The sequence below is a fragment of the Aquila chrysaetos genome, chromosome 2 (assembly GCF_900496995.4).
Source record: "Aquila chrysaetos chrysaetos chromosome 2, bAquChr1.4, whole genome shotgun sequence".
Classification (NCBI taxonomy): domain Eukaryota; kingdom Metazoa; phylum Chordata; class Aves; order Accipitriformes; family Accipitridae; genus Aquila; species Aquila chrysaetos.
In genome coordinates this window covers 42736419-42764132 of record NC_044005.1, presented here as the reverse complement: position 1 = coordinate 42764132, position 27714 = coordinate 42736419, and the positions used below count along the sequence as shown (strand labels likewise).

At 42.4% G+C, this 27714-nt stretch overlaps 1 protein-coding gene across 8 annotated transcripts in view; it reads left to right on the top strand.

The window, feature by feature from the left end:
- MAPKBP1 (mitogen-activated protein kinase binding protein 1) overlaps positions 1–27714 on the top strand; it is a 107935-nt gene that overhangs the window by 74889 nt on the left and 5332 nt on the right. For 5 of the 8 annotated variants that reach the window (XM_030038191.2, XM_041118294.1, XM_030038179.2 and 2 more), the window contains 14 exons: positions 1030–1105; positions 3705–3816; positions 4412–4475; positions 7435–7560; positions 13761–13909; positions 14607–14656; positions 15168–15404; positions 16378–16547; positions 18073–18218; positions 18712–18882; positions 19770–19848; positions 21419–21729; positions 22515–23576; positions 26940–27025. In XM_030038191.2, the coding sequence (XP_029894051.1) occupies positions 1030–1105; positions 3705–3816; positions 4412–4475; positions 7435–7560; positions 13761–13909; positions 14607–14656; positions 15168–15404; positions 16378–16547; positions 18073–18218; positions 18712–18882; positions 19770–19848; positions 21419–21729; positions 22515–23576; positions 26940–27025 (2839 nt within the window). The remainder of the gene's footprint in view (positions 1–1029; positions 1106–3704; positions 3817–4411; positions 4476–7434; positions 7561–13760; positions 13910–14606; positions 14657–15167; positions 15405–16377; positions 16548–18072; positions 18219–18711; positions 18883–19769; positions 19849–21418; positions 21730–22514; positions 23577–26939; positions 27026–27714) is intronic. The other 3 variants (XM_041118295.1, XM_030038243.1, XM_030038234.1) reach the window with 3 other exon arrangements.

Sequence of the window (27714 nt, the reverse complement as noted above, 5' to 3'; positions counted from 1 at the left end):
TTGGCCAAGGCGGCCCCATCTCCGTCGTTGTTCCTCTAGGTTCTTTGACACAGCATTTTCAGACAGATTCGAGGCTTCACCTAACACTCTGTGAGGTTGAACTCTGCCTTCTCCCTCGCTGATAAAAGCTGTGGATATATGCAAATGCCCATGGGACTCTTGGCTTCTCACTGGGTTGCTCTGCAGAGCAAAGCCTTTCTATTGGGAAAGCAAGTGTGCCTTCCTTGGCACATCATTGAGCTGTGGGGCAAGAACTTCAGCGCTGTGGTAATTTTTGCTTTTAAAGGTATGTCTAGTGAGAAGCTGTGAGGTCCTGTGGAATATCTGGGACTGTAAGAACCTAAAACTGAGCTAGGTATGACTGTCTTTGGACAAGTGGAATCCATTCTCTGCTCCCTCTTTATCCATTTCTTCAATCTGTTTGCTTCTACCTTCAAAGCAAAGGAGACACTCTGTAGTTGTATGTCTCGTCTTGTATCTGGGTGAGAGGCCAAGAGTTTTGGTCATAGCTAAATACCACTACTGAATGTAATTTCGTTTTGTATTCTAATGTAAATAAAGGGTCTTGCTCTCTTAACCCTTTCCTTTAGTATGAAGGAGCCACAGGTATTTTCATAGCAGGGAGGACTGACTGAAGTTTATTAAGAGCCATTCCTGCTACATAACCATTAGCCATTACAAGGCATGGCAAGGTTTTCTCCCTCCCATTTGATCTCCTTCAGTGCCATGATGCTATACTTGGTTTTGATTACTGGCTTGAGAATCAAGCCTCAATTTTAATTCAAATAATCTGCTTAATATTATATCATCCAGTCTTGGGCCTCTACATTACTTTTGAGGTTCTTGAACCATTTAAATGATTGGTGGTTATAGTTCACAGAGGTCATTTCTCCACTTCCTGTGGCTTGGCCCTGCTCCCTGTATCTCATGTGGAACGAGGAACAGAAAGAGAAAAGGATCCTGGTGACAAGATCCACAGAGCAGTACCTGGGCAAAATGAGCAATGTTGTCTTATGTCATCCCCCTCAGGGTTTTCAACATAAGCAGTGGGAAGCAGAAGAAGCTTTACAAAGGATCCCAAGGTGAAGATGGAACCCTCATCAAAGTAAGCTGTTTTCTTTCTTTCTTCCCTTTTCCTTTTTTCCAGCTCTTCTGAATGCAGCTCAGGGCTAAGAAAATGAAATACAAATCTGAACACAGTAACATTTTTTTTTTTTTTTTTTTTCTCGCTCCATATCCATACTTTGTCCCTTATCCTGCTGCTGCTTTCTCCTACCTCCATCCTTAAGGGCTGGTGATGTATTTGGGTTCCATCAGGCTAAAACAGGAAACGAGTCAGTGAATGATGAAGTTGATGTATAACTTCTCTCTCTGTCCTGTTTCTGAAGTGAGGCACAGGCCCATGTTGTAAAAGCAAATAGAACTGCACCAATATCTGTCAGGAGATGATTTAGTCCATTACTTTAATCCTTTACTTTCTGCTTTAGAGAGCTCATTCTGGCTTTCTTGACTACATTTGTTAGGCTTTTTAAGGTGGAGCTGCCCGTTGATCAGTGTTTGAGAAATTTGTGGTTTCCAGAGGGCAAATACAAGTGAAACTCTTTAAGAGTTGATGAAATTAAGTAGCATCTGCCCTGAAAAGCCCATATTCTTTCTGTCTTGGAGTGCTGGACAAGCCTGGTAGTGCTTAGAGAGAGTCTGTTCATGTTTCCCACCTGCTGAGTGCATCTAGGCCTTGGGGTAGGGTAGCATGCCTGCTTCTGCCACTTCCCTGGGTTTCCCCTGGTAAACCAGGTGCGTTGAAGATTCAGCGTTAAGAGTGATGACAGCACTTTGGGATGTGGAAGAATTGTATTCTTGTCTTCAAAGAGGGAAGACCAGTTGATACAACCAAAATATCTCTCAAGTTGCCAAACAAGCTTCTTCATTGTATTTGTTTTCACTGATAATTTTTCTACTTTTTAAACCAAATATTCCTGTTGAGCTGCACAGGCCAGCAGTATTATTATTAAGAGCTGGGAGGCGTGTCCTGTGAGGAGCAGCTGAGGACTTTGGGCTTCTCTAGTTTGGAGAAAAGGAGGCTGAGGGGCGACCTCATTGCTCTCTACAGCTTCCTGAGGAGGGGAAGTGGAGAGGGAGGTGCTGAGCTCTTCTCCCTGGTATCCAGTGGCAGGACACGTGGGAACGGTTCAGAGCTGCACCAGGGGAGGTTTAGACTGGACATTAGGAAGCATTTCTTTACCAAGAGGGTGGTCAAACACTGGAACAGGCTTTCTAGAGAGCTTGGTCAATGTCCCAAGCCTGTCGGTGTTTAAGAGGCATTTGGACAATGCCCTTAATAACATGTTTTAACTTGGTCAGCCCTGAACTGGTCAGGCAGTTGGACTAGATGATTGTTGTAGGTCCCTTCCAACTGAAATAGTCTATTCTATTATTGATATGTTGAAATAACTGGGTAAAAAGGGAGAGGAAAGCAAAGAGCTTTGTTCAGTGTCACCTCTTCTGTTTTACAGAGAAAGATAAGTTCTCTTTCTCTTTGCCTATTATGATTCCAACAAAGTTTTTTATAAGCCAGAGTAATGAAAATGAAAAATTGATGCTACACTTTATTGCTGGTAAGCTCAGGTGCTTGATTATATCTTTCTCAGACCACAAACCATGAAATGTTACTGGGAGCTGGATTTTTTGTTTTTAATATCCTTTATGTTTGGGGGTTTTTTTTCATGTGTAGTTCAAGTGGGGAATCTCAATTATTTTTAATGTTGCTTTGTTCATTTTTAGGACAATTATGTAACCAAGGGATTATGATTGTCTCTGGAATTTAAACTGTCTTGGCATGTTATTCTGAGATCATAATATACATTGCAGTTTAACAAGTAGAACCCAAACAGTGACATTGGAAGCAAAAGATACAGCAACAAAATAAACATAACCAAAAAAAGTTATCATTATTTAAATACCCTGTCTCCGTCAAAAAACAGACGTTTTCACTCTCAGTTCCTTAAAGTTCTACAAAAGACAAAGCAGGACATTTGGTGACAGCAGCTGTATTTGCTGTGTAGTGCTGCCTTAAACCTAGAGGCATTTGGAGGCAGTTTTATATTTGATCCAAATAAAACAACAAATGGGTGTATATGAAAAAGAAAAAAAAAAACCAAACCCCAAAAATGGGAGTTGCAAATGCTGGAGATTTGACAGCATCATTATCAAAGATAATTTCTTAGCAGTGTTGAGTTCTTTTTTGGTTTCTCTCCTCAAGATTGGAGTCTTAATATTTCACTTAACTCTGTCAGTTCTGATTATTTTTGGGGGGGGTGGGAGGGGGAGGTTGGCATCTGTGTGTGGTTTTTTGTTTGTTTGTTTTGTTTTGATCTTAAAATAGAAGAAAGTAAGACCCCACTGGTTAAAAGGTGGTAGGAGAGGTATAAGTCTGTCCATTGGTGGTGGTGCCTTCACAATCATGAAGGCATTTAATGTAAGCACCTTTAGTCTCTGATTAGGTTGGAGATAGTTTTAACAGTTTAGTCAGGTTGGCGATTTGTCCCAGGGTGCTGGATAGCCTGGTACTCATTTGGAGTCCTGTAGGAGCTACTTGCATTTTATTCTGTTAACTACTGTGACTGTCTTGGGCATTCTGGACCATTTTCATGCAGTCTGAAGGCACTTTCTCACCAGGTCTTTCCACCTCTTATCTCCTAAACCAGGTGCAAACAGATCCCTCTGGTCTTTATATTGCAACCAGTTGTTCTGACAAGAATCTCTCCATCTTCGATTTCTATTCTGGCGAGTGTGTTGCAACCATGTATGGCCATTCAGGTAAGGCATGTGAACTTCTGAAAATGCATTTTTTCTGCTGATGATTATGTAGTAGGATGTGAGACTTGTCAGAGCTTTCTGAAGGTTCCTTCCCACCAAAGTTTACCCAGTGGGTATTTTGGAGTAGGTTACAGTTGGATGAAGTTGCCATAGCTTATTTCATTGCAGTTTCAACTTTTTTCAGACTGCATTTTGCATTGCAAAACACAAGCACACACACACCTGTCAGGCCATGTATTTGTTTACACAGGTTTTCTAATAGCCTATAAGGTAGTCTGTGTTTTTTCAGTGTATATTAAGTTTCATTGTGATATACTCTCAGCTCCTACCATGGAGGGTCTATTCTGTTATAGGCAAAAAGAGACTTTCAGTCTTCCTGCTCATTTTGCTGTGGGCTACCCTTTCTATGTCAAGCCTAGATTCTTTTTTAGATGGTTATGGTAATGGGGGCATATTGATCTGTGAAGTGTGTTGTCTTTAATCAGAATTTGAGTTACTGAGCACAGATAGGCTATTTGGCTAATGATCTCTTCTGCCCATTGGAATAATTCAGGGAAGGTTTTTTTTTTTTTTTCTTGTGCTTTATTTCACACAGAGATTGTAACCGGGATGAAATTCAGTAATGACTGCAAACATCTGATCTCTGTTTCTGGTGACAGGTAAGAGGGGTTTGCTTGTCTGTGATACCAGCTCATGCCATCTCACACTGGATTTAATGTGTGTCCTGAAGGAAGGCAGAATTTTTTTTTTAAATGAGGGATGTTTTATGAATTCCAAATAAACCTCAGAACTTTCTGAATCCTAAATGTGTGCTGTTAGTAAAGCTCACAGACCATATATTATCCTTCCATGGAATGCGACGCCCATGTGAAGTACTTGCCTTGTGGTTTTCTGAGGGTAGGTACTATTCCCTGCTGGAAAGGAGACAGCGATGTGGCTTGTTGCCTTGCCAGCCTTCAGGTCTGTAATGTAAGGCAGCTTTTGATATTCTGACCAGTGGTGCCAAAACTTTGTCTTATAGTACTTCTGCTGGTGAGGTTTCACCAGGTGAATGAGCCTGTCTAGCAGCAAGAGGGACAGGCCTGTCCCCACTCTTTGCTCCTGTCCATATAGTCCTCTTCCCCACTGCCCTAAATCAGCTGTGGTGCACTGACCCCTCATTATGCTGATTGAGGTCACTACATCAGCACCTCCCCAGCTGAGTTTTCTGCTGATTTAGTGAGCTAAATCAGCTCACCAAAAGTTTAAGTAATCACCAGACTGAGCCTAAGGGGAAAAGGAGAATATATGCCTAATATGATGATTGTAGAGGTGAGTGGACCCACTACTTCTGGAATCAGTGAATGCTTAAATCGGCTGAACCAAATAAAATTTTTCCTTTGAGGAAGATGGTTCCTGGAGTGCTATTTCAAGGCCACAGCAACACAGATTCTCTCTCTTTCTTTCTCTTTTCTATTAATAAAACACAATTGAACGAGTAAAAGAGTCTTAGTGGGTGTATTGTTACAGAACATACAATATATCACCTTAAATTGCATCAGTTGGTTATTTCTGTCTGTCAGGAAAAAGTAAATAATTTCGTTTTCCTCTTTCTTTACCTTTCATGTGTGTAAATAGATTAGGGGAAAAGTTGCAGAAAAGAGAGTCCTTTTGTTGTGGATTTCTGATAAATTCCAGGAACATGGAAGGTTTGAGGTCCCCAGTGATCCTTGTAATTTAGTGCAACGTTCCCTTGTTGACTATTACCATGAGCGAAAAGGTAATTTTCTTCACTAAGGGTGTGGAGGAGGTGGATGAGAAGTGAGGAAAGGATTCACGAAGAACTTTGCTGTGAGGAGATGAGAAAGCATGTTTTTCAAAGGAGAGCAGGGAAAATAGTCTGTTCATACACAGCAGCATGTGCAAAGAATAAAACTGAGAATAGAAAGAAAAATGGTGATGTGGAAGGGCACAAGGACTGGGAGACCCATGTGAGAAAAGTACTGCAAGGGGAAAAAAAAGCAGCAAAAGGGGTAGGTGGGAGTATGCTTCTGTAGAGCTTTGTGTTGAATGCTAATGTATTTTCAAGTTCATACTGTTTGCTGCTTATCTCTAGGTTCGATAGCTGTGGGGGTGGGATAAATGAACAAGCCAGATTTGCTTTCTGAAGTTTGTTTCCTGCTTTTCAGTATTTTTCTCAGCAGCGGATTATGGTTGCAGTTACATTTGAGGGAGCTGCTGCTTGAGGGGAAGCAGCTGGCTGCCCCGGGTTGCCATAGTTTCCAGATGTAGTGCCTCACCACTTCTCCTGGCTGAAAATCTGGGGCGGGAGGATGACAGTGTGTTCACTGTTGATGGGAAGCATCTGTGTGTGACTTTAGTAGCTGGGAGTGACACTCCTGAGCTTTGTCACAAAGGGAGTGGCACTGGGGGCAAGAAGGGAATTTTTAGTTTTTCATTACAATCTCCACAGGCTGCAAAGTGGGGTTTCTGTTTTCTTTTTGTGTGGTATGGAAATAAAGAACTTTTATAATGTCTTCTCATGAGAGGAAAAAAATGGAGAAGATGCAGGCACTCAGGATCCTGGTGCTTTTGGCATTTGCCTCAGGTCAGAGAGACCAAAGTTCATGGTTACTGTTCAAAATGGCAGAGCAAATGAATTTTTAGAGACCAGCAAGGAAGAGGGGAAAGCCCCTCGTTGAAAACTCCTTCATGAATTGGGGTACCCATGAGTATGGTGGCACTGATGGGTCTTGAAGAACTGGATTAAATCCTCTTTGGATTCCAAAGTAGGGTGCAGGATTCTATAAGTGATAGCAAAAGCACCACCTCTGTTTCTACATCAGTGTAAGTATACCAGCTAGACAGGAAGGATGGGTGAGATGAAAAGAATTAGTTAGCACTGAGGTTAAATTTCAAAGAAAATGCTGGTGATTTTACTTTCTAGTAGCTGAAGATGAGATACAGTATTCTCATAAGGAATACTGTGAGTGATGAGGAATTTTTTTTTTTTTTTTTAAGACAGATTTCTGAAGAAAATGAGACCAATGAGATCACACTGTTTGTTTCCCTCTCTCAAATGCTTTTGAATCCATTGACCAAATTCAATCAAATTCCTTAGAAGTTTCCTGGAGGGACTTCAAGTAAAATATTACAAGCACCCTGACTGCAAAAAGTACTGCCACATAAGCTTAACGGTTATTATACTACGGAGACTCCATGGGATGGCAGGCATTAGGAAAGCCTTGCCGATGGGAGTAGTTGCAATCAGAGGCTGAGGCTTAGCCACTGTTAGAGGATGCAAAGGACGTCTGTAGGCTCCACTTATCCTGCTGACCGTGGAGGGACTTGTTATGGCATTTCCTTCAGCAGCTGGTCAGATCGTCAAATAAAGGTATAGGATCAGAGATGAGTCTGTGCAAATACCTCTGCAGTTGCTCTCGCCCACAGGGAGTCTTTGCCAAGCAGGTTTTACCCTTTTGTTACGAGGCTTGTGATGGGATTGAGTTTCTGTGGAGCTGTTTCTGCGTGTGTCTCTCCCTGCCACAGAAGGGCTCTTGTTTGTCTCTGCAGTGGGAATTGATAATATCAATAAACTGAATGGAGACTTGACCCCAGCCTCGCCTTTCCCTCTTTCAGCTGTATCTTCATCTGGCGTCTGAGCTCAGAGATGACCATCAACATGCGGCAGCGACTGTCTGACATGAAGCAGAGAGGGAAGCAGGCAGAAAAGTCTCCTCCACACAAGACAGCTGGACTCATGAGGTGAGAAGAGTAGACTGAGAAGAGGTGGCTGGCTTTGTAGGGTTTAATGTGAAAAGTGTGGCACTAGGAGTCAACTGTAAGGTTTCTGCTGTCTTCACTGATAGTGTCTTCCAAAAGTTCTCTTATTCTCCTGTTGGATTTGCCATGGTTTTTGTCCCCCCCTTCTTTGGATATAGAAGCCTGACTGTGATGTTCCAGACAGACTTGCTTAGTGTTGCTTCACTGATTGCAATGTGTATGCAATGCCCCTGGTGTCTTAATTTAGTTTAATGATGTGGTCAGAAACTTTAATAAGCAGTTTACCTAGCAACACTGAGGCTGGTACGCAGCATCCCACCAGGGAAGCCTTGCTCCTTCATGAATAAAGTTCTCTGGATCTAGGCAATTTAACTGCTGTTTTCTGCAGTGTCAGTACTGAAGTATACCTGTGAGCTGTATGAGTTTGCCGTATTGATCATAACTATTTTCTGGAGGCTTTGAAAAAGGTCACCTAAAAATAATTGTAATATAAATAAAAAATATAAAAATCATTTCCATGGGAAAAGTTCTTGGCAGCTGAATCATATTATTATTTTTTACTCGGTAAACAACATATCTAAAAACAAACTACCACAGCCTACAAACTGAATAGATCTAAATTTATCTGGTGACCTTTCTTTAAAAAGTGGTGCTTAAACGCAGACCCTGTTTTTAAACAGAACAAGAGTGACAGGGGATTATGGATTTTTAGTGTAATGTATTTGGTTTCTCTGTAGTTAGTAAGTAGCTGAGACTAATTTGACTATAAGCAATGCAGGAGAGAGTCCTGACTGAGCTGATATGGGATCAAAGTGGAGAAAAAAAGTTAAACACAGATTTTTGATGCTATGTGCCACAATTTTGCTCCTTCAAATAACTACAGATTGAGTTCTGGATATAAAAGTGCCAAAGCACTGGAAGACTTACCACACTGGTTGTTGTGTTGAGTATCACAAAGACCTTCCCACTCCCTTTGGGAGCAAGTAATGTTGAAACAAGTCTGTCTGCATAGTTTCATTTGGAAAAGTCTTGATCTGCTCATTCTTGAAACAAGTCTTGTCTAATAAATGCTTTCAGTAGTGATGCTGGGAGAACTCAGGAAGCCTTTTTTCTAGCCAAAATTCTGGAGCTGTCGAGCAATGTGCTTTTTATAGCAGACTCTCCATTATTCCAGCAGCTGCAGCCTTACCCTACCAAGGCTCAGCCTGTGACAGATAATCCCAGTCCTCTTCCGCATTAGGTGATACTTGTTTCCGTCACAGACGCTTGCTGAAGGGCGGTGTTAGTGCCACGCCAAGCCCAGAACTTTATTAAACTTGTTTGGTAACCTCTTTGCAAGCCTGGAATCTACTTGTTTGGCCAGCTTTGAAAGCTTGTTTTCAGTTTTGATCAACCACTGTGGTCACTGGAGATCAGCAAAGACATAACTCCAGAGCATTTTGGATTGGGACTGAATATGGAGGAAGAGCCTATTGGACCAGCATTACTGAGGTGGGAGAAGGAAAACTAATGAACTTGAGTAAGATTGTTTTTCTAGATGCCCTGTACCTGTTCTGGCTGTGTTTCCAAAGTCTGTCTGTGTAGGTTGCAGTGGAGAGTTGGGTTGCACCTTGTGGTGTAAAACTGTTGTCTCAAAAGGACTCACAGTAGTATAAAAAAGCTCCCTGCATGGTGCTATGTCATTTGTTCTAGTAGATTTTCTCTAGAACAGTATTGCTAGAATTTGGTGGGGGAAGTAACGCATTCTGCTAGTGCCATAGTATGAGTGTCTGACAGGATAAATAATTGAAATAATCCTGAGGAAACAAAACTGACTTAAGGAGGCAGTGGGGAGCTGAAGATTTCCAAATCAGGACAGTGCTGTCTCTATCCAGCTGTGACTGGCAGGGCAGGGATTGGCCCAGGTCAATAACATCTGGCATGTAAACACACAGAAGATGCCTTTCTGGGTCAAACCAGTGCTCCCTGAAGCCCAGTATTCTGCCTGTGACAGTGGCAATGGAAGATGCTATTTAGTGAGATGCTGTGTGAGCCTTGCTATATGAACCTTTGTGGTCCGTTTGCCTCATGCTCAATTGTTATATCAGGGATGTTAGGAGGTACATCTCTACCTGTTCCCTTTAGTATTTGGTCACGGACCCATTGTCCACTAAGTTTGTATAAATCCTTTTTGAACTTCATAATATTGTCTGCCTCTGCACCCTCCTTTGGTGACAAGTTCCTGGAGTTCACTGCTCTCTGTGGAAAGAAGGGCTTTTTTTGTTTCTGTTAAACCACACTCCTGCTACTTCTGTTGAAAGCTCCCTGCTTCTAAATACCATGAGCTTTGGTGAACTGTCATTCTGTATCCAGCTAACTGTAGTCCCCATGGTTTTGTAAACCTTTATCATAACCTCTCTCCATCCAACCTTCTCTCCAAACTGAAGAATCCCAGCCTTTTCAGTCCCTCCAAAAACTTCTAGAAGGACTAAAGTTTCTCCTCTGAAGGATTTCTCTGACTCACCTTTATGGGACATTGGATTATTTTGGAACTAATCTGGCCTGTATGACCCACAGTTCTCCATTGTGCCCCTGAGAGCTTTTCAGTTCTGCCTCTGGTTGTGATAATTGCGGATGTGTGCTTTTCTCTCATCTGCTGAACATGAGGAGCTTTGATTGTTCAGAATAATAGAACTTGTACTCAGCTGATATTGCTGGTACATTTTGGTTTTGCAGCATTTATATTTTCAGAGAGGGAACCATGTAAAGGCCTTTTAACAGGGTTTTGATTTTGATCTAAGCATGCATTTATTGTTTAGAAAAGCTTGTCTCAAATTTTTGGAAGGGAAGTTTTAAATTGATTTTACTGTGGAATGTTGGCAGGGCTTATAGTAATGTTTTAGCTGAGTATTTATATTTTTTTATTTCAATTTTAAAAGTCACTTTTTCTGTGACTTTCATTGAAGCGCTAGTATAAATAGCAGGAGAAAGAAATGTTATCCAAATTAAGTTGTCTAAAACTTATATATGTATGCTGAAGAAGTACTGTGTGCCATCAGATATATTTGGAAAGAAGAGCTCCTTATCAAACTCTCAGTGAGCCTTTAGTCCAGTCCAGGAAAGCTGTGTGGTTTCTAGGGCTCAGAATGGGGCAGGCTTTTGATGCCAGATCAGAAGTGGTGCCTGGGTCTGTGCTGACCTACTGCAATTATAACACCAGGGAAACTGAAGTCAGCAGCACTGTGACCCTTCTGTGGGGAAAAGCAGGGTAACTTTCTTTTTAAAACCCTTAGGCATTTGGGCAGGGGGCAGGGCAATCTGCTAGTGATCCCTACCACATAGGATGTTACAGTTTCTTAAATATGCCCCTAAAGCTGAGGGTTTAAGTAGCATGAGATCAGAGCGGGAACGCTGACAAAATACCTCTTTAAATGGATAGTTGCCATTCTTGTCTGTTTTGTTTTAAGAAAAGAAAGAAGGGTTGCATTCAGGACATGGAAAAGAATACAGAGTACCTAATATCAGATGTCTTAATACTAGAGCTCCATAAAGACATATGGCACTTTTAAGTCTATATACGTGTCCTGAAGAGTTTCTAACTGAAGGTCCTTCCCTGCCATTGATCCCGTCCTGGCAGACACTTCAGAAACTAGGAGCGGAAGTGCAACTGACTCTGCCCATCCCTAAAGAGCAAGATCCAGGCACGGTGCTAGAATGGGACAGTACCTCAGCCAAGGAAGAAGACAAGAGCAAGGACAATTAAAATCCTTGCTCTAAGTGAGTCACATGTATCATGAGAATTGGACATGTCTGTACATGCTATTCTGGAATAGCTACTCTGAAACATTCATTCTGGTATAATGATGCTTTTTTGGGGTTTGGCTGAACCTGCTCTCAGCAGGAATTCAGGAAAACCCAGAAGTCTTACTCCTTTGCTTTCAAAATGCTCTAGTGTGGTCCTTATTTGGAAGCAGCTCTCATGCTTGAAACCTCACCCTACGTTACTCTGACTTCCATCTAAGCATGAACAAGAACTGAGGAAGAGTGTTGAAGAGATGTGCGCAACAGAGGGGCTTAGAATAAAATCCAAAGTACGTAGAAGAAAGCAGGGAAAGAAAGGAGGAAGTAGTGAAGTCTGAATTGAGGAATTAACTTGGGCAAGCACAACAGTTAAAACACTCAAGACCTTATAAACCTAGATTTCATTTTCAGGAGTATCTCAGTTTCAAGTCAGTGGGCCTAAGATCCTTTTGAAAACCCCATTCAGTTATCTCCTTTCAAGTCACAGGACTGGGTCTGAAAAGCATATTTGAGTTGTAAAAAGGAGAATGTGGAAGGGGGGCATGAATTTTTGCTGGGATAATGCAAGATAACCTTACAATTGTATCAAACTCACGTGACTTCATAATTTGTTTGGCACTTCTTGTGAGGTATGAAAAGACTCCCATCTGACTTCCAAAGTATGTTTTGCATTCTCTTACTCAGCCCCTTTGATGATATTGGAACATACCTTTTCCCCCCTTATTAATTTTGTCAGTCATCATCTGATGGACAGAGGCCATCTTTATTTGTAGCATAAAACACATTGATAGCAATCATCCCTTCTCCATTTACACCAATGACAGTACGTGCAGGAGTTTAGCTAACACATGACCTTGCCTCGCCATATCACCTCATCATAGTGAGGTATTCAACAAGTTAGATGTTAAAATGTCTAATAATCCAGGCCTTCTTCCTCAATAAACTTCTCAACTAACCATGATGATTACAAGCAGAAGGGTGCTATCAAAGATACTGATACAAAGTTAATATTGCCTACCATATATAAATACCTCATAGTATGAAATACGGCATAACATCAAACATACTGTAGTGGTTGAACTTTGTTGAGATACCTGCTTAGACAGAAGAACTTGAGAGTGACAAGGTGGACGCACAAGGAGACAGTCAAAAAGATGAAGAGATTGAAAAATGTGAAAAATAGATGAAGACAGTCAACATGAAACTGTTTCACTGGAGGACTCTGCAGACTACAGTTAGTTTCACTCTTCTTTTTGCCAGAACACGTCAAAGCTCATCTGAAAGGGTTGGGTAGTTCTTGCTCAGCCACCCCTAATAAAATGGAAATAAATGTTCTGCCACTATACGGGAAGAGAAAAGATTAAAATACCTTAGCTACTTCTTACCATGTTTCAATACAGCCTGCTATCTGTCAGCTGCAGGCGAAGTTGATCTCTTGCCAGGCTGCTCTGTATTTGGTGGATGAGCTATTTTTATTTCATGAATAATGCTTGGCACTCAACGCCCACTAGTGATATCCTATAAATGTCACTAATGATGAGTTTGGCTCTCTAGCTCAAGGCCATGGAGTGGGCGCTACTCAAATTTATTTGTTAAGGATTCTTCATTTGTTCAATTATTGTCCAAAGTGGGTTAGTTCGTTTGGTTCTGTTGGTTCTGTTGACTGAAGGGGTGAGGGGAGGAAGGAGAAGAGGAGAAGAAAGAGTTTGATGTAAGCGTCCTTGATTGGTATTGGGGAATTCTCTGCTGGGAGTGCCTCTGAGGTCTGTGTGGGAACACTTTTCTGATGTACTTTGATTAAAGATCTGCCCAAAATATGTTTTACATTATTCCTTTTAGCCTGAAGGCTAAAAAAGGCAGCACGGTGCTCTTACGGTGTGTGGGCTGTGCCTTCAGGATCTGCGCGGTGCAGTCCTTGATATGAACCTCTCTCTTATGTGATAATTTGCCATATACCCAATTGCCATCAAACAGGGAGTATTTCTGTGATATTTTTGATGTGTAAAACAGTTCCAGAGAGGAAATGCCTAAGGGTGGGAAAAATATTTGCCTTTCGAATATGCGCTACCATCTTGACCTTATCAATTGGCGGGGTCTGAAATGGAAGGCCAAGTTTCATTCCACTTGACTTTCTCAGACTTGTTTACTTCTGTTCTGATTTCTGTCATCCTTCCACACGTATGAGGCAATTGCTGTGGAAGGCTTTACACACCTTTGTGCAGGGTTTGACTTGCCCTTTTTCTCAGAGATGGGTTTTGCTAGAGCGAGGGCTGTTTGGGAGAGTTGAGGCAGCCTGCTGAGTGTGAATGGAGAAAAGGTGGAGAACTGCCTGGGGTAAGGATTGAAATGGTGGGCAATTCTTGAGATAGACCATAATACTCCTTCCAATTCCTGCCTCTCAGGCACGAGTCCATCTCTGCCCTGTCCTCTGTGCCTGCACTCTCATCAGACAGCGACAAGGATGGTGAAGACGAAGGGAATGATGAAGATGAGTTACGTGGGCTGCAGTCTTTCCATATTCAGTCCAACTGCAACACTGAGAGAGACTCAGGTATAAATGGGAGAGGAGCATGGGCAGAGATGGAGGAAAAATGGTAGGAGTGTGAAGTGGGGAGAAGATGAGAGACACTGACTTAGGGATAACAAGATATGGGCAGAAAGAGAAAGACCAAGACAGAAACAGATGGATCGACGATCAATGGTAATGTGGAGTTGCCCATTCCCGCATCTGAAGAGGGGTACACTTCAGAGTTCTCTCATTAAAAATTCAGTTGTTAAATTGCTGGTTCCAACTGGCCAAACAAATTTTGAATTAATGTCCTGGGCTTGGGTCTACAAGCTATTAGATGTCCACAGAAGCCAAAAGAGATCTCACAGAGAATTCTAGAGATGTCTGATAAAACTTACAGTAGAGATTACCATTACTAATTTGAGGTATTTTTACCACAGATGCTACAGTGTATTGGAGCAGGGTTTTTTCCCAAGCCATTGGTAGCCCACTGCACTGTGCCAAGTGTTCTGCAATGGGTCTGCTGAGTCAGTGAAAATCTTATATAAAGCAGTATGTCTCCATTAAGATTTTGATACAACAATTTGGTACTCTATGGGAAAGCATGCGTTGGCAGTGGTCTGCTGGTTCAAAAGGTGTAGGAATGCTGCCTTTGAGGAAAGATGAGATAAGAGATCTTTAAAAAGCTGGACTACTGGCCAAGGATGTCAACTAGGTATATATCTTTTTCCCTTTCCAGATCCAGACCTTACCCTTTCAAGAAGCCTTTCCCATTGGGAAATGAGGAGGGTGAGTTACTAAACCTTCAAATTGTATTTCTTGTCCTAGGGAAACTGGAAAAGAAATTCCCATGGAGATTAAAAGCTTCATTCGCACTGGTGGGAAAGGTGCAGCTGCAGTGGGAAACCTTTGAGAAGCCTCTCTGGGAAGAATGACTTGGGGATGGGAAAATAGAGCCTAGTTTAAGAGACAGTTTCACTTTTTACATCAGTATCTTTCCATCAGATGTTATGCTTTTGCCCCTTCATTTCTGGCCTGAATCTCATGTGGTGCTGAAGCTGATCATATACCTGGATCTGAGTGAGGCATTTAAATGTTCAGTTATGCAAGAAGCAGCAACAAAAGTATCATCTTTACATGATGCTTTATGATTAAGGGAGGAATTTTAAGCTGTCTTACAGACAGCTTTGAGGCTTTTATGGAGATGGAAATAATTGTGTTTTTCTGTGGGTCTTGTGTTTTCTTTCCTGTTTTTCCATCAGGAGAACTCAGTCCCTATCTTTTTTTCAATTTCCTTCAGGCCAAAGAGATAGCAGCAATCCAACGCTCAGAGGCACCAATGAGCAAGATGCCCCGGCAACGTGGGCGCTGGTCCCAGCCAACTAGCAACATAGAGATGACTGTGAAATCCATGCTTGACTTGCGTCAGTTGGAGTCTTTCTCTGTTTCCCGTTCTCCAAGTCGAGACTCGCTGTCTCAAAACAGCAATGGGGATGACAGAGAAGAGCAGGCAGATCTTCCTGTGCACATCAACAAGGTAAGGGCAGTACTACTTTGAAGAGGTGAATCTACTCTGAGTGCATCTGTCCTGCCTCTGCTTATTATTACCTACATTTATTACTACCTGATGCCATTCTGTATATCTTTAGAGGTGGCTCTAAATGCCTTTGAGAAACTTGTTTAGATAACTCTTTTTTAGTTAGTACTCCTGCAATGCGTGATTCTGCTATCTTATAGCAAAGCCCATATGGGATCAAGGTTTCTTTCCAATGACAGGGAAGACCTCATGTTTTCTTTTAGCTCTTTGATTATTTATGGCAAAAACAAGCTGAGAAGCTGAGCTCAGAATTACAGATGTGTGCCTGATTACCTGTTAGCTCACTCTGATGCGGTGCAGTTTCTTGACTCCAGTAGCCACTGAAATGTGGCTCATATGATGCTATTAGTTGTGGGCTGTGCTGGATTATTGAGTTCTCTTTAATCTTTGTATTGATGGGCCACAGCAAGTAATGTGTGCTCATACCTCAGAAAGCTAATGCCTGTTTTCCAATAGCAGTCTGTCCTGGTGCCTAACTTCATTAGAGTTTTTCCTTCCTTTATAACTGCATGACTGAGGAGAGAATCAGGCTCGTTGTGTGCAGTAAATCAGTGTTTTTCAGCTGTGGACCAGACTTCTCTAAACTATGTCTGATCAGCCTGTAAAAGGTAATGTAAGAACCTGCTGCCACATGGGTTATGCTTATGATGTGTGGTCATAGAGGGATAGGGAGTCCAGTACTTTACCAGAGAATTTTAGGGGATTGCAAACAGGAAACAAAATAGGAAACTGCAGCAGTAGTCTGTCAGGTTCAGTAAATAGGAAACAGGAAAGACATAGGAGTGCTGTGTTTTCTGATCTCCGATTTCTGATCATATTCTGTGCTGTAATGCATACTTCCTAGCTCTGCACAGCACTTGCTGTCTTAAGGAAAAACACTGGTAATACCTAGTTTTCTTTCTTTTTAAACCAGGTTGGCAGCTCAATACCTCCCCAAGATAACCAGTCTTGTGTGCGACCCCAAGTGATTCGGCTTGTGTCTTGTGAAGAGGGGATTTTCTCTCAGGAACTGGAACCTTCTGAGAGTGAGGAGTGTGTAATCTACCCTGAGCAAGATGAAATCCATCCCACAGACTCTAGCAGGTTAAAAATAAGCTCTCTGCTGCGCACGGCTTAGACATTTCTGTTTTAGTCTGCTTGCAGCTTGTGTGGCAACTTGGATGAGTTGACGTACTGCCTGATTGATGTCAGGCATGTAGTTGAGAGTTTTATGCCAGTCTGATGCTAAAGGAATCTGAAACTAAGGTGGCACCATTAAAATAAGCTTTCCTCTGAGGAAACTGCACATTAGCATCCTCCTCCAAGTTTTTTTGTTGAATAAACAACTTGGGAGTAGCCTATTTGCTTTCTCCCTTTTCTGAGTTGAAATAAGCAAGGGAAAACTTGGAAGCTGGAAAACCACCCAACAGTAATGTATACGTGGCAGTGAAATGTGGGATATAGAATGGCTTGCATGAGATAGATGGAATTGAAAAGGACACTGGAGGCAGTGGAGACCTTTTTTCCTCCTCTGCTGTTTCTTCTGTTTTGGTTTTACCTCACTTAATTTTCTGTTTCATTCTGTGCTTCATTTTTTTCCTTTCCTGAATTTTATTCTTCCCTTCCCCTCTTAACCTGATGCTAACAGCTGTTTAATTTCCTCTGTCTCCTCCTGCTCTGTTACAAAGAGTGGGCTGATAGCTTTAGACAGACTTTTATCCAAGAGTGCATGCCAGGATTTTACAGCTGAAGCTGCTAGATTTCGTCCAGTTTCTCTTTATGTATACTTTTAATCTTATTATGATAACATATGGACAGAGCAGACCCATGTGCTGCTCCATCATGTATGAAAGGGAGGCCCTCTGGTGATGTTGGATACAGACCGGACACATCTCAAAGTATACACAGGTTGCAGTCTGCCAGGGGTAATTGCCATTCAGTTTCATTGAGTGACTTCTGCATCCTACCTTGCATTGGAGTACATCTGAAACCAAAGTATTTCATAAAGTGGAAAACTGAAGTCCTCAGGCCTCAGACAAAAGAACGGTGCTGATGTCATTTAACAAAATAAGACTTGTGAAATAGCAACAGAAATCAGGAATCCTGTGCTACAGTATTGTATTTTGGTATGACATTTTTCACTAAATTAGTCTTGCTCAAACCCAGAATCTTCTCTGTTTTGCAACACAGAAGTTGCCCAAAGAAGCAGGTCATAAACATGGAAAAAAAATACATATTAGGGCTCAAATCTATGGCAAATTGGGGTTTCTATCATGCAGGTATAGGCCTGGTTTTAGTCCCCTTTTCACTACATAGACCTTTACGTTTGTTCCTCACCTGTGCTGGAAATCAAGCCAGGGCAGTGCTGTGCTGGTGCCTGGTAATCATGGGAAACCGACAATGCCCAAAAGTCAGACAGTCCCCTTGAGACTTCACTGTCCAAGCTTAATGAAATGCAAAAAATGTACTGTATAATGATGAGAGAAATCAACTTCTTTTTCTCTTTAAAGCCTTACTTTTGTAATCAAAGGTGTTACTAACACAGGTAAGGCCTTATTAAAGTTAGAATGTGCTTCTTTACATGTAAAACAAATATATCTTCTAGTGCTGTATCTTTCCTGTCTTGTAGTGAGTTCCAGGTAAAAGCATTGCCCCATGGGAAGCTAAGTAGAGGTTATCACAGTAATGGATGCCCAGACAAACACAGTCCTGACAGTGCCTGCTCTGTAGATTACAGCAGCAGTCGTCTGTCCAGCCCAGACCATCCAAATGAAGGTAAGATGCAAAGACATTATAAATGTATTTATATGTGATGTGGAATACTGCAGAAACTTGCTGGGGTAGTTCTGTGCCATGTTTATCAGTTGCTATCCTGATCTCTAATACTTGAACCTCTTCATGAGCCAAACTGAAGTCACACTCCTATTAGTCTTGCTAATATTGCTGTAAAGATTCAGGTGCATTTGAACAGGCACTTCAGTGAAGCCACTGTAGAAGCAGGAGTTGGTTAAAGTGCACTTTCCTTGTGTGCCTTTGGCTTTCTTTTACCTTGCTAGGTAAGGAGGCAGGTTTAGAACTGATTATCCCATAGGCTGTGCTGTTTGTGAGATACGGTAGATTAGAGAATTACACTTAATGCTGACCGACTTTTGCTTTAACATTCTAGGTTCAATTTAGCATCTTTGCTGAATATTTTTTTTTAACCTGGCTAATGTTACTGTGATTATGCTATTACAGCATTGTTGGGGTTTTTTTTGCCTTTTCCCAGATTCTGAAAGCACTGAGCCCCTAAGTGTGGATGGCATCTCAGACCTGGAGGGAGAGGAAGGAGAGGAGGATGTGGGTACTAGCATGCCAGAGGGAGAAATCCCCCAGACACCCGATCAGGAAAAGTTCCTCAAGCAGCATTTTGGGACCCTGGGCAGCACTGATGGAAAAGGTACAGCTCTCTGCTCAGTGGGGGGACTTTGTGAGGTCACTCCAGATTTTTCCCCTGTATAAATCAAACCAGGCTACAAGTTCTGCTAGGCTTTTGTGGGGCTGTGTGTATGAGGGGGCAAAAATGGGGAACCAATGTGGAGAGGCCTAAAGAAGAGTGACATCTGTTAAATCCATTGGTCTGTGTGTAAGTTTCTGTGGATGAGATTGGGGTCTGTGTCAGTTTGGGTTAAGTATTGTCCCTGGAATCTTGAAGAGCCATTCTCCTGCTCCCGGACTAGTTTTTCCTGTTATATATGAAGGTATTAACTGTGTGTTCATCCCCACCCCCCCCATAGGTGACGTGTAGTGGCCTCTAGTGGTATATTAAGGCATAACAAATGTCACAAAAGAAAAGGCTGAAATGCTGGGTGGAGGGAGAGAATAAGAGGAGACATCAGAGTGGCAAAGGAGCTGGTTAGTCTTTATCGACCAACTCCAGAACAAAGCGTATCTTTTTAGAATTTATAATGGTTTCAGGCAGCAATATCTATGCTAGCTTTCGTTTTCTTTTTTTTTTTTTTTTCTTTTTTTCCTCCTTTGATGGGTTTGTTTTCTGCTTGATGACAGCGCCTCACAGTCCTACAGGCAGGATAGGACACAAAGGGAAGCAAAAAAGGAGGAGGCGTACCCTTAGGGAGAGTAGCAGTTTAAGGCAGAGTAATCCAAGTAGAACAGAAAAGGCAAAGGCAATGAAATTATTTCATTCTCTGTGGTTTAGCTCAAAAAATCCCCTTGGATATGGGGGAACATTTGATAGTCTCTGAGATAAGAAAATGCATGTGTCAGAATGTTTGTTCTGTAACTAAACTGTTCCCTTTTTCTCTCCCCTTTAACCAAAATTTCTAGGTGGCTCATGTAGGAATCTGGAAAGAACTGAAAACCTCAGCATTTCCTCTCGCTTTCTTTCCCAGTCCCCGGCTCTCAGGTATGGCTCTGCTTGTTCTGAGTGTTTCTGTCTGTCTATTTTTACTAGTGTGAGTAGGTCTCGTGCTAGGCCCTGGGTCAAAACAGTTGAGCAAACTTCTGGCCTTGGTGTGCCTAGGCACAGCAAAGTGTTAGCATAGCACCTGGCAGGCTGGTTGCAGACTCTTGTGATTTGGACAGGCCATCCTGTGTCACTTTAACTGTTCTCTTTCTTCCTAAAACAACAGTGTTGTTTTGTTCTTTTTCCTCTTTCAACAATGTGCTTATTTGTTTCGTGATTAATGCCTTGATTGATTAAGTTGGAGGAATCGCTAATCATCTAATTTATTCTTCACTGTTTATGCTCTATTTATTCTTTTGCATTTCATTCAGCTTGGACAATGAAAGTAGGCTTGTCAACTTTTCCTTTGTTTTACAGTCCTTTCTTAGTCAGCTTTGTTTCTCAGTCCCATGCCTTCACAGGGTGCTCTGGTGTCTCATACAAAGCCCCATGGGGATACTATTCTTCCAAAAAACCCTCAACCCTAAAACACCCCGAAAGACCTCTCTAAGCTGTTTCCCTTGTTGTTTAAAAAAACTCCCAACAAAACAAACAAAGAAAAAAAAAACCCAAACAAAAAATGGGGTAAATACTTTTGTTGATTTGGGTTCATAAATGTTTAAAACAAACAAATACTCCTGTATTCCTCTACAACGACAACCTGAAATCTCAGCTCAAATTAGTTTAATTGTATAGGACTGAGCAGATTTGGGTACATCTTCTGTGGTTCACCAGCTGCATCTAGATTCACCATGTTAGGGAAATTTTTTTGTTATTGCTGTATTCAGCTACTGTTGCTGCTGTCAGGAGTGCCTCTTAGTCTGTCTCGTGTTGGGACCATATGTTTGGGAAGAAAGCCAGTGGTTAGCTATTGTGTAAGCTTCTGGAGAGTTGCATTGGTGAGTGAAGGAAGTCACTGGTGCTCTAGAGATGTAACAAAAGGAGGTAGTTTTAGGTTACGAAAACCTCTGGGCTTTTCATCTGTTCAGCTGTTCAAACATGCCAGATTGAAAATTGCCTCCTTTCTGAAGTAAGTCTACTGTGTTTGTCTGGAGCAGAGAGGAAAGAGGATATTAGGCTTTCCTCTTGAAGATATTGACCAGCTTTCCTAGTAGTTATGCTTTTGTAATGTTAGGAAAGTATAATTACTTTCTCTTAGGATATCTTAGAATTGAAAAGATTTCATTGTTAGTAGGGTGAGCTGAGAGAAAAAACCTGACCTGACTTTGCCTAGTCTTCCCTCTGCCTGGAATTTTTCCTTCTCTTTTGCCTTCACCTTTTACAGTGTCCTCCCTGAAAACAGTGACCCAATGCTGTTTGTGATTGTGCAGCCTAAGGTCAAATGCCTGAAGACCAGTGCTTCTAGGGATGAGTGGAATGAAGTGGTAACAGCCTAGGGCATTTTGACTTAAAAAAATCCAGATAGGGAAGAGCTCTTTATCCCAGAGAAACTGGCTTAATGTGTGTGCCTGTTTGTCCAGGGCAACATACTTACTTGTTTTAACTAGGATTTCTTTGTCATGTTCTCTAGACGATTGTCACTCTCTTCGTCAAATCTGATACTGGATTCAAAGCCTATCGAGCCACCAACCCAGATCAATCGGTTTACACCAGATCTGTTGAAAAATGGCAGCAGCCATCCAGGTGATGCATTGGAGAACAGCCAGCTCCTGGAGAGTGTAAATTCAAATCGGGCTGTTTACATCCAGAAAAAACGCAGATCAGCTTTGGAGGCCAGCAGAGTTGGTATGGCTCCTGGACGGGTTATTGCATCCTTTCCAGAAGGCCCTGTGAATGCAGTGATGAGAAAGGCGCAGTCAGTTCATGACCTCATTCATGAGGGTAAGGACACAGGTTGGAATGATGGTATAAAGCCAAGAATGAAATGGGGAGATTTGAGCTTGAGTAGAGATTTAAATTAAGCTTCTATCTTTCTGCTTTCTGAGCTGCAGGCTTTGCCTGTCTTCTAACTCTTAGCCTGTCAAGGAAAAATATTTTTAATTTGTAATGCAGATGCTGGCCTTCTAATTATCAGTCTCTGATACTTGTCTGGCAGCTGTGGGAGGAGCAATACCAAGGGCGAAATGAACTATTTGCAAAGAAATTCTCTCTTGCTGTGGGTGGTTGCTCCAGGCCAAGACTGACGCTCCCCAGGGTGGGAAGGAGAGGAAGAAGGGAAAAAGGAGACAGTAACTGGGAGCTTACTGTATCCATGCCCTCAGTGTGAAAGAATTCCAGTTTTGAAACAATCAACTCATGAACCATCAATAAGCACTCTGTTTTAAAAAAAACCCAAACCTTATCACCGCAACATCGTATATAAGTTTTTGCCTGCTTCCTCTGGCCTTGCAGTTAACAGTCACAGTGGTCTGAGGTCTTATGGCCATACGCTTTAAGAACAAGTCTCTCTCATCAGGTAAGCAGCAGTGTGTGAGCAGGATGAGGGATGGACAAAAAAGAAAGCTGTTGAGGCTTGGTGATATTAACCTGAAGTAGTGGTTCTGTATACCTCTCCCAGGGGCTGAGCTGAGGCACTTAGGCTGGAACAGCTCTGTTACTTTCCGATTTTGGAATTCAGTGCAGGCTCTTGTCTATTTTTGGTATGTTTGTCTGTTTAATTTTCACAGATAAGGGCCCTGGAGTGATATCCTCTGCCAAGCAGCGTCCTCAGACTCTTTTGGTGGTTGAGAAGGATCCCAGACCTAACAATTGCAGGGTGTTATCAGCCAGTATGTTGAAGATGGATGGATCTGGTTCTCTGCTGGCCAAAGATATCAGGGCTGCAAAACCAAAGTCCTACATGAACCCCACAACCAGCTTCCGGGCTAAGATGTCAAGGAGCATATCTGTAGGGGAAAATCTGTACCTTGGTTACTCCACCGAAATGTTGACTGATGGGAGGACTAGCCCTCCAGTGGCAGAGAAAACACAGTTTAGTTCCACAGCAGATGCTGAGAAGATTAAGCTACCAGTGAAAGAAAATGTTCCAGTGAAGCCAGCACTTCAGCCAGTTGTAAACTGCTCATCTCCCAAGTCCTTTCACAGCAAGTTGGCATCATCAAACCGAGCGCATCTGATTCTTGACATTCCCAAGCCATTGCCTGATAGACCCACGCTGGCCTCTTTCTCACCCACTACCAAAGCAAAAAGCCTGCTTGAGCCACAGTCTCCACAGTCACCTGCTGGGGCCTGTAAAAAGAAACCCTCTTTTCCTGAGGTCCGAGCCTCCAAGAGGGAGAATCAAACTGCTGGGTCTCTGGTTCCTGGTAGAGAGATCCCAACAGGACTTGCTAAGGAGAGCCCAGTGGAGAGTCCAGTCTCAAGGACAGGTTGCCAGGATGAGCCAGGGGTCACTAATCCAAAACTGAGGGAGTTGTCAGAGGGCCAGCACCTAAGGTCTCCTGAGGGCACACTGCCCAGGTGCAGGGAGAGGAACACCGGCATCGCCTGTGTGCTAGACAACCAACCTGGACTTTGCCCACTAGACCCCATCAGGCCGAGGTCTCCTACATCTATAACTGCCTCGGCACAGGTCTCAGGTGTGCATGGATACCCATCTCTTATCTTCCCCCTTCTGTCTCCTGTCTTTGTGAACCGCCTCACGATCCCATCACATTTCTTTACGTCCAGCTTCTGGCCTGTCTCGTCCTGTCTGCACCTGTCTCGTTCCATAAGCCATCCCCTCAATGGTGAGACACTTCTTCAACCTGACATCTTTTTCTCAGTCTTTAATTTCCATTTCCTCTGGGTCTTATGTCTGAAGGTCCTTTTTAGCTGAATGTTTTGTAGACCTCAGCACTCTTATGTTTTCAGTCGTACAATTACCTGTAGGGGTTCAAACCATTTTGTGGTCAATTCTAAAAGCTGATGTGCTGGGAATCCCCATGAGTGTGTAGGTTACATCCCCTGTGCCCCTCTCAGAGCATGTCTGACCAGCAGGTGAAGGTGCAGGCCAACGTGTGCTAGCTGAACCTAGCAAGCACAGATAATAGTGACAGTGAAGTTATACCAGGTGGCTCGGGCCTTACTTTGTTAATGTGCAAGTGTGCAGGGTCCAGAAGGGTTTGCGTACGGTTTTCTCGCATGAGATGAGACTTGATCAAGGTGAGTTCCTTGCTGTAGCCACCTGTGAGAGCGAGAAAGTCTCTGTGCTGCTATCACTTTGCCTTGAGGACATGTCTGCAAACTGGGTATGCAATGCACGTGCAGGCCTAGCCTTTGAGTTTGAGCATAAAGAACGTGGATTAATTTTTGAATTATCTCTAGTTTGGAAAAAAAGATATGAGATGGGAAACTTTTCCCTGCTGAAAACAGCTCTTGGATCTGTTGCAGGCACTGGTTTAAGGTACTTCAATCAAATGAAAACTAGCAGGTAACTTCAAACTGAAGCACAAATCCTGCCCTCCAAGGCAGGAAAACCTCCAGTGGCAGAGAAGACACAGTTTAGTCCCACAGCATGTGCTGTGGGACTAAAACCTGCAGAGGTTTGTTTTTTTGTGTCACAACCTGAAAGGAAATATGCCTTCCTGAAATACTCAGCTGAGTCATGCAGTACGAAGCTGGATGTTAGCCACTGCACTGATACCTTGTACCTTCAGGGGGCTATACAGTGCACAGTTTTTAATCCCTTTTGCTATGATTGTTCTTATTCATATCTGAGAAGGGACACCTCTGTAATCTTCTGATCAATTACTTTCTGTGGTGCCAGGTTGCTCCACCATTCATTGCAATGGTTAAGCACAATATTTCTGCACCGAAGCACTGCAGAAGGGTAGCCTGGTTTTGATGGACTGTTATTTTTCTTTTTGCATTTCTAGAGGGATCAAGCACCCTAAGACTGAAGCGTTCCTATGTAAAACAAGAAGTGTGGTGTTTTGTCTGTGGGACCTGCTGTCCTTATGTCATAGGGTAGCTGCTCTGTAGGACGGAGCGTGTCTAAAACCTTCAAACCCTACCCCCACAGGTGTGAGGTTTCCTCCAACAGCAGATGCAGCCTCGAGCTGTGGAATCACGTTCGACAGCAGAGAAGTAACAGTCCAGTTGACTGTACTCTTTGGGCTGAGTTTTCTCTTCTAGACTTGGGAATCAAGTTACATATCACATGTTTTTTGGTCAATTGCTAGGAATCTTTGTTTGCAGATTTCGTGCAGAGAAAGAGCAATTTTTTTGCAGCAGTGTTTGTTTTTTGTTTGTTTTTTTTTTTTTTTTAAAGTAGCTCCCAATACATAGCACATCCTGACAGAATATTTAGCAGCATCCTTTAGTGAGTTAGGATGATTTAGCACAGTGTATCCCCAATTTTTTTTTTCTCAGCAGACACGTGTCAGCCTTCAGCTTCTTGCAGACCATGTTTCCCAAATTTTTAGTGGTAGATGCTGAAAAAGCTGTTTAGATCCAAGTTGGCTATTGCTGTGAACAGTTTACTGTGGCTTCTATGGATCACAGTGTGGCAGTTTAGATTAGAACTGTAGGGTTGACAGAGACCTGTTCTGCTTCTGACTTGCTCTGTGACTTTGGGTTTCTACTTAATTTTTCTGTCCTTGCATTTTCCTGCCTATATAACAGCTGCAGATAAAGAGACTTAATCGTTTTTGTTAAAGCATTTTGACATCTACAGTTAAAATGCTGCAGATGTGCTTAATACTGTTGCTGTGTTTAATATTCTCTGCTGGTTTCTGAGGAGCTCTGCTCTGCACACCCGAGAGGCAGAAAATGCCTATTACTCAAGCATTTATGTTATGTTTGTGACCTTTCTCCAGACTGGCAGCTCACAGAGCTGGAGGCCAGCATAAAAAGCATGATCAGAGGAGAATTCCAGAAACAATCATGAGAAGAAACAACTGGGTTTAAAACAAAAAGAGGGGAGGAGGGGGGCAGCAAAAAAAGAAAAAAAAAAAAAAAAAAAGAAGAAGAAAAAAAAAAGGCAAGAATCTGGGACTACACTGAAGCCCACTGTACTCAAACTCTACAAGGTTGGGTGATTTGGGAACAAAAAGTGCAGATGGAAGGATTTGTTCATGCCCCTTTGTTCTTCTAGATGTGTTTCTTTATGTATAAATAGATGTTTTTCTAGCTGTATTTGTTTATACGTCATCTAGATGTATTCATAAAATTAGCTAAGGTCCCCTCCAGCCTGTTCAAAGATGATGTTCTTAGAATTGCAGAAATAATAGTGCTAATGTGACCAAGTTTTGGTTTTAGGTAACTAAAGGAAGTCGAATGGACTTTGTCCAGGCCTTTGCAAATTGAAGATAACTGCAGACTGTGTGTGTGTCTATGTCTTTGTTCATGGTTTATGTCTAACTCATGAAAGCGTTTATTTTGTTAAACCATTGCAGGCCTTCAACTCTCATCCTTTGGAGATAATATCTGGTGGGGGCAGGGAGAAGATGGTGTCCTTCAGTTGCTTGCTTTTATTTTTCATTTTCAAATTATGGTGTATCGGCAGTGCATATCTTGGGTTGCTCAGAAATGTGTTTCTGTTGTGACTCAGTTTGTTTGTCAACCCTCCTCTGGACCTCAGTCCTCACTAGAGAGCACTGTAATAATTCAGAGTAATCCTTCATCCTCAGTGCATAGTTGTACATTGTGCAGAAGCATACATGAGGGGGAGCATGTAGATTTCTGACTAGGTGGAAGCTAAATTAGAGGCTCCTCAGATCAGTTCCTTTTGCCACTGGAAGCCTTCATTCAAACTTGACTTTAATTATAATTGAGAATGGCATGGGTAATCTGTGACTATCCTTGACTGTAACAAAAATGTGCAATCTGAGAAAAACCGTTGCTGACTTTGGAGAGACTAAAGACTGCAAAAATAGGAATGTTTGAAATAAGCAGCATCTCTAGGTAGTATGAAGGAAAGCTCATGTAGAGCTTACCTGTTTAATGATTGGCTCAAACCAGCCCTAAAAATTGAATGAGAAGTGTGTGCATATGGTCTTTCAAATATATAATAAAAAAAAAAAAAAAGTTTTCTTACCCAACTGTGAGATTGCGGATATTGGAGTGTGTCTGTGCCTTAGTTTGGGTTTTTATTTTTTCCTCCCCTTCAGAATCGTGCATCAGTGTAGAGCAGTGTGAGCACGTGGTATCCGAGCTTCAGGACAGCATGCGCAAAGCCATTCATCTTTACCGCATGGTGAGTGACCTCAGACATGGGCTCTGTTACAGTAGGTTGGCTTTACAGCCTACGAGCATTGAATGTATGTGCTTACTGACTCAAGGTGTTTTCTTGACTGGATGTTCAGTGACACAAGCTGCCTGGTTGTCCACTTGACTGCACCTTAAGCTTGAACCGGGGAGGCAGGAACTCCTGATGTCCAACTTTTGGATTTTCGAATGGCTTGCTATTGTACTCTGAGTAAATCAATTCACTTTTCAGTCTGTTTAGCCTATCTGTAAACTGAAGATAACAGTACGCTCTTTTTCAAAGGGGTATTAGGGAGTTAGTTAATATTTATACAGTGCTTCAGAGATATGAAATATTATAGGAGCTTTAAGTTTTATTATGCCCATCTGTTCTCTGTCTTTGATGTCTGGGAAAAGGATTAGCAAATGTGAGATACCATGGGAATCCAGCTGTGAGAGGGAACATGCAACCACTCGCCCGTCCCTCTCACTGCCAGACCGGAGTTACATGCAGAGCAATATAACAGCTCTTCGTTTCTTCTCTTAGCACTGATCTGTCAAGGCTCCTGTAATGAGCATGAAACTTCCACAGCGAGCTTCTGCCATTTGGTCCTCCGCAGCTCTGGCCTTAGTGCTTGCATTAGCTCTCTGACCTTGCCGTGTTCTGTGACCAGCTGCATCTGGCAGGCAGGAAGAAAA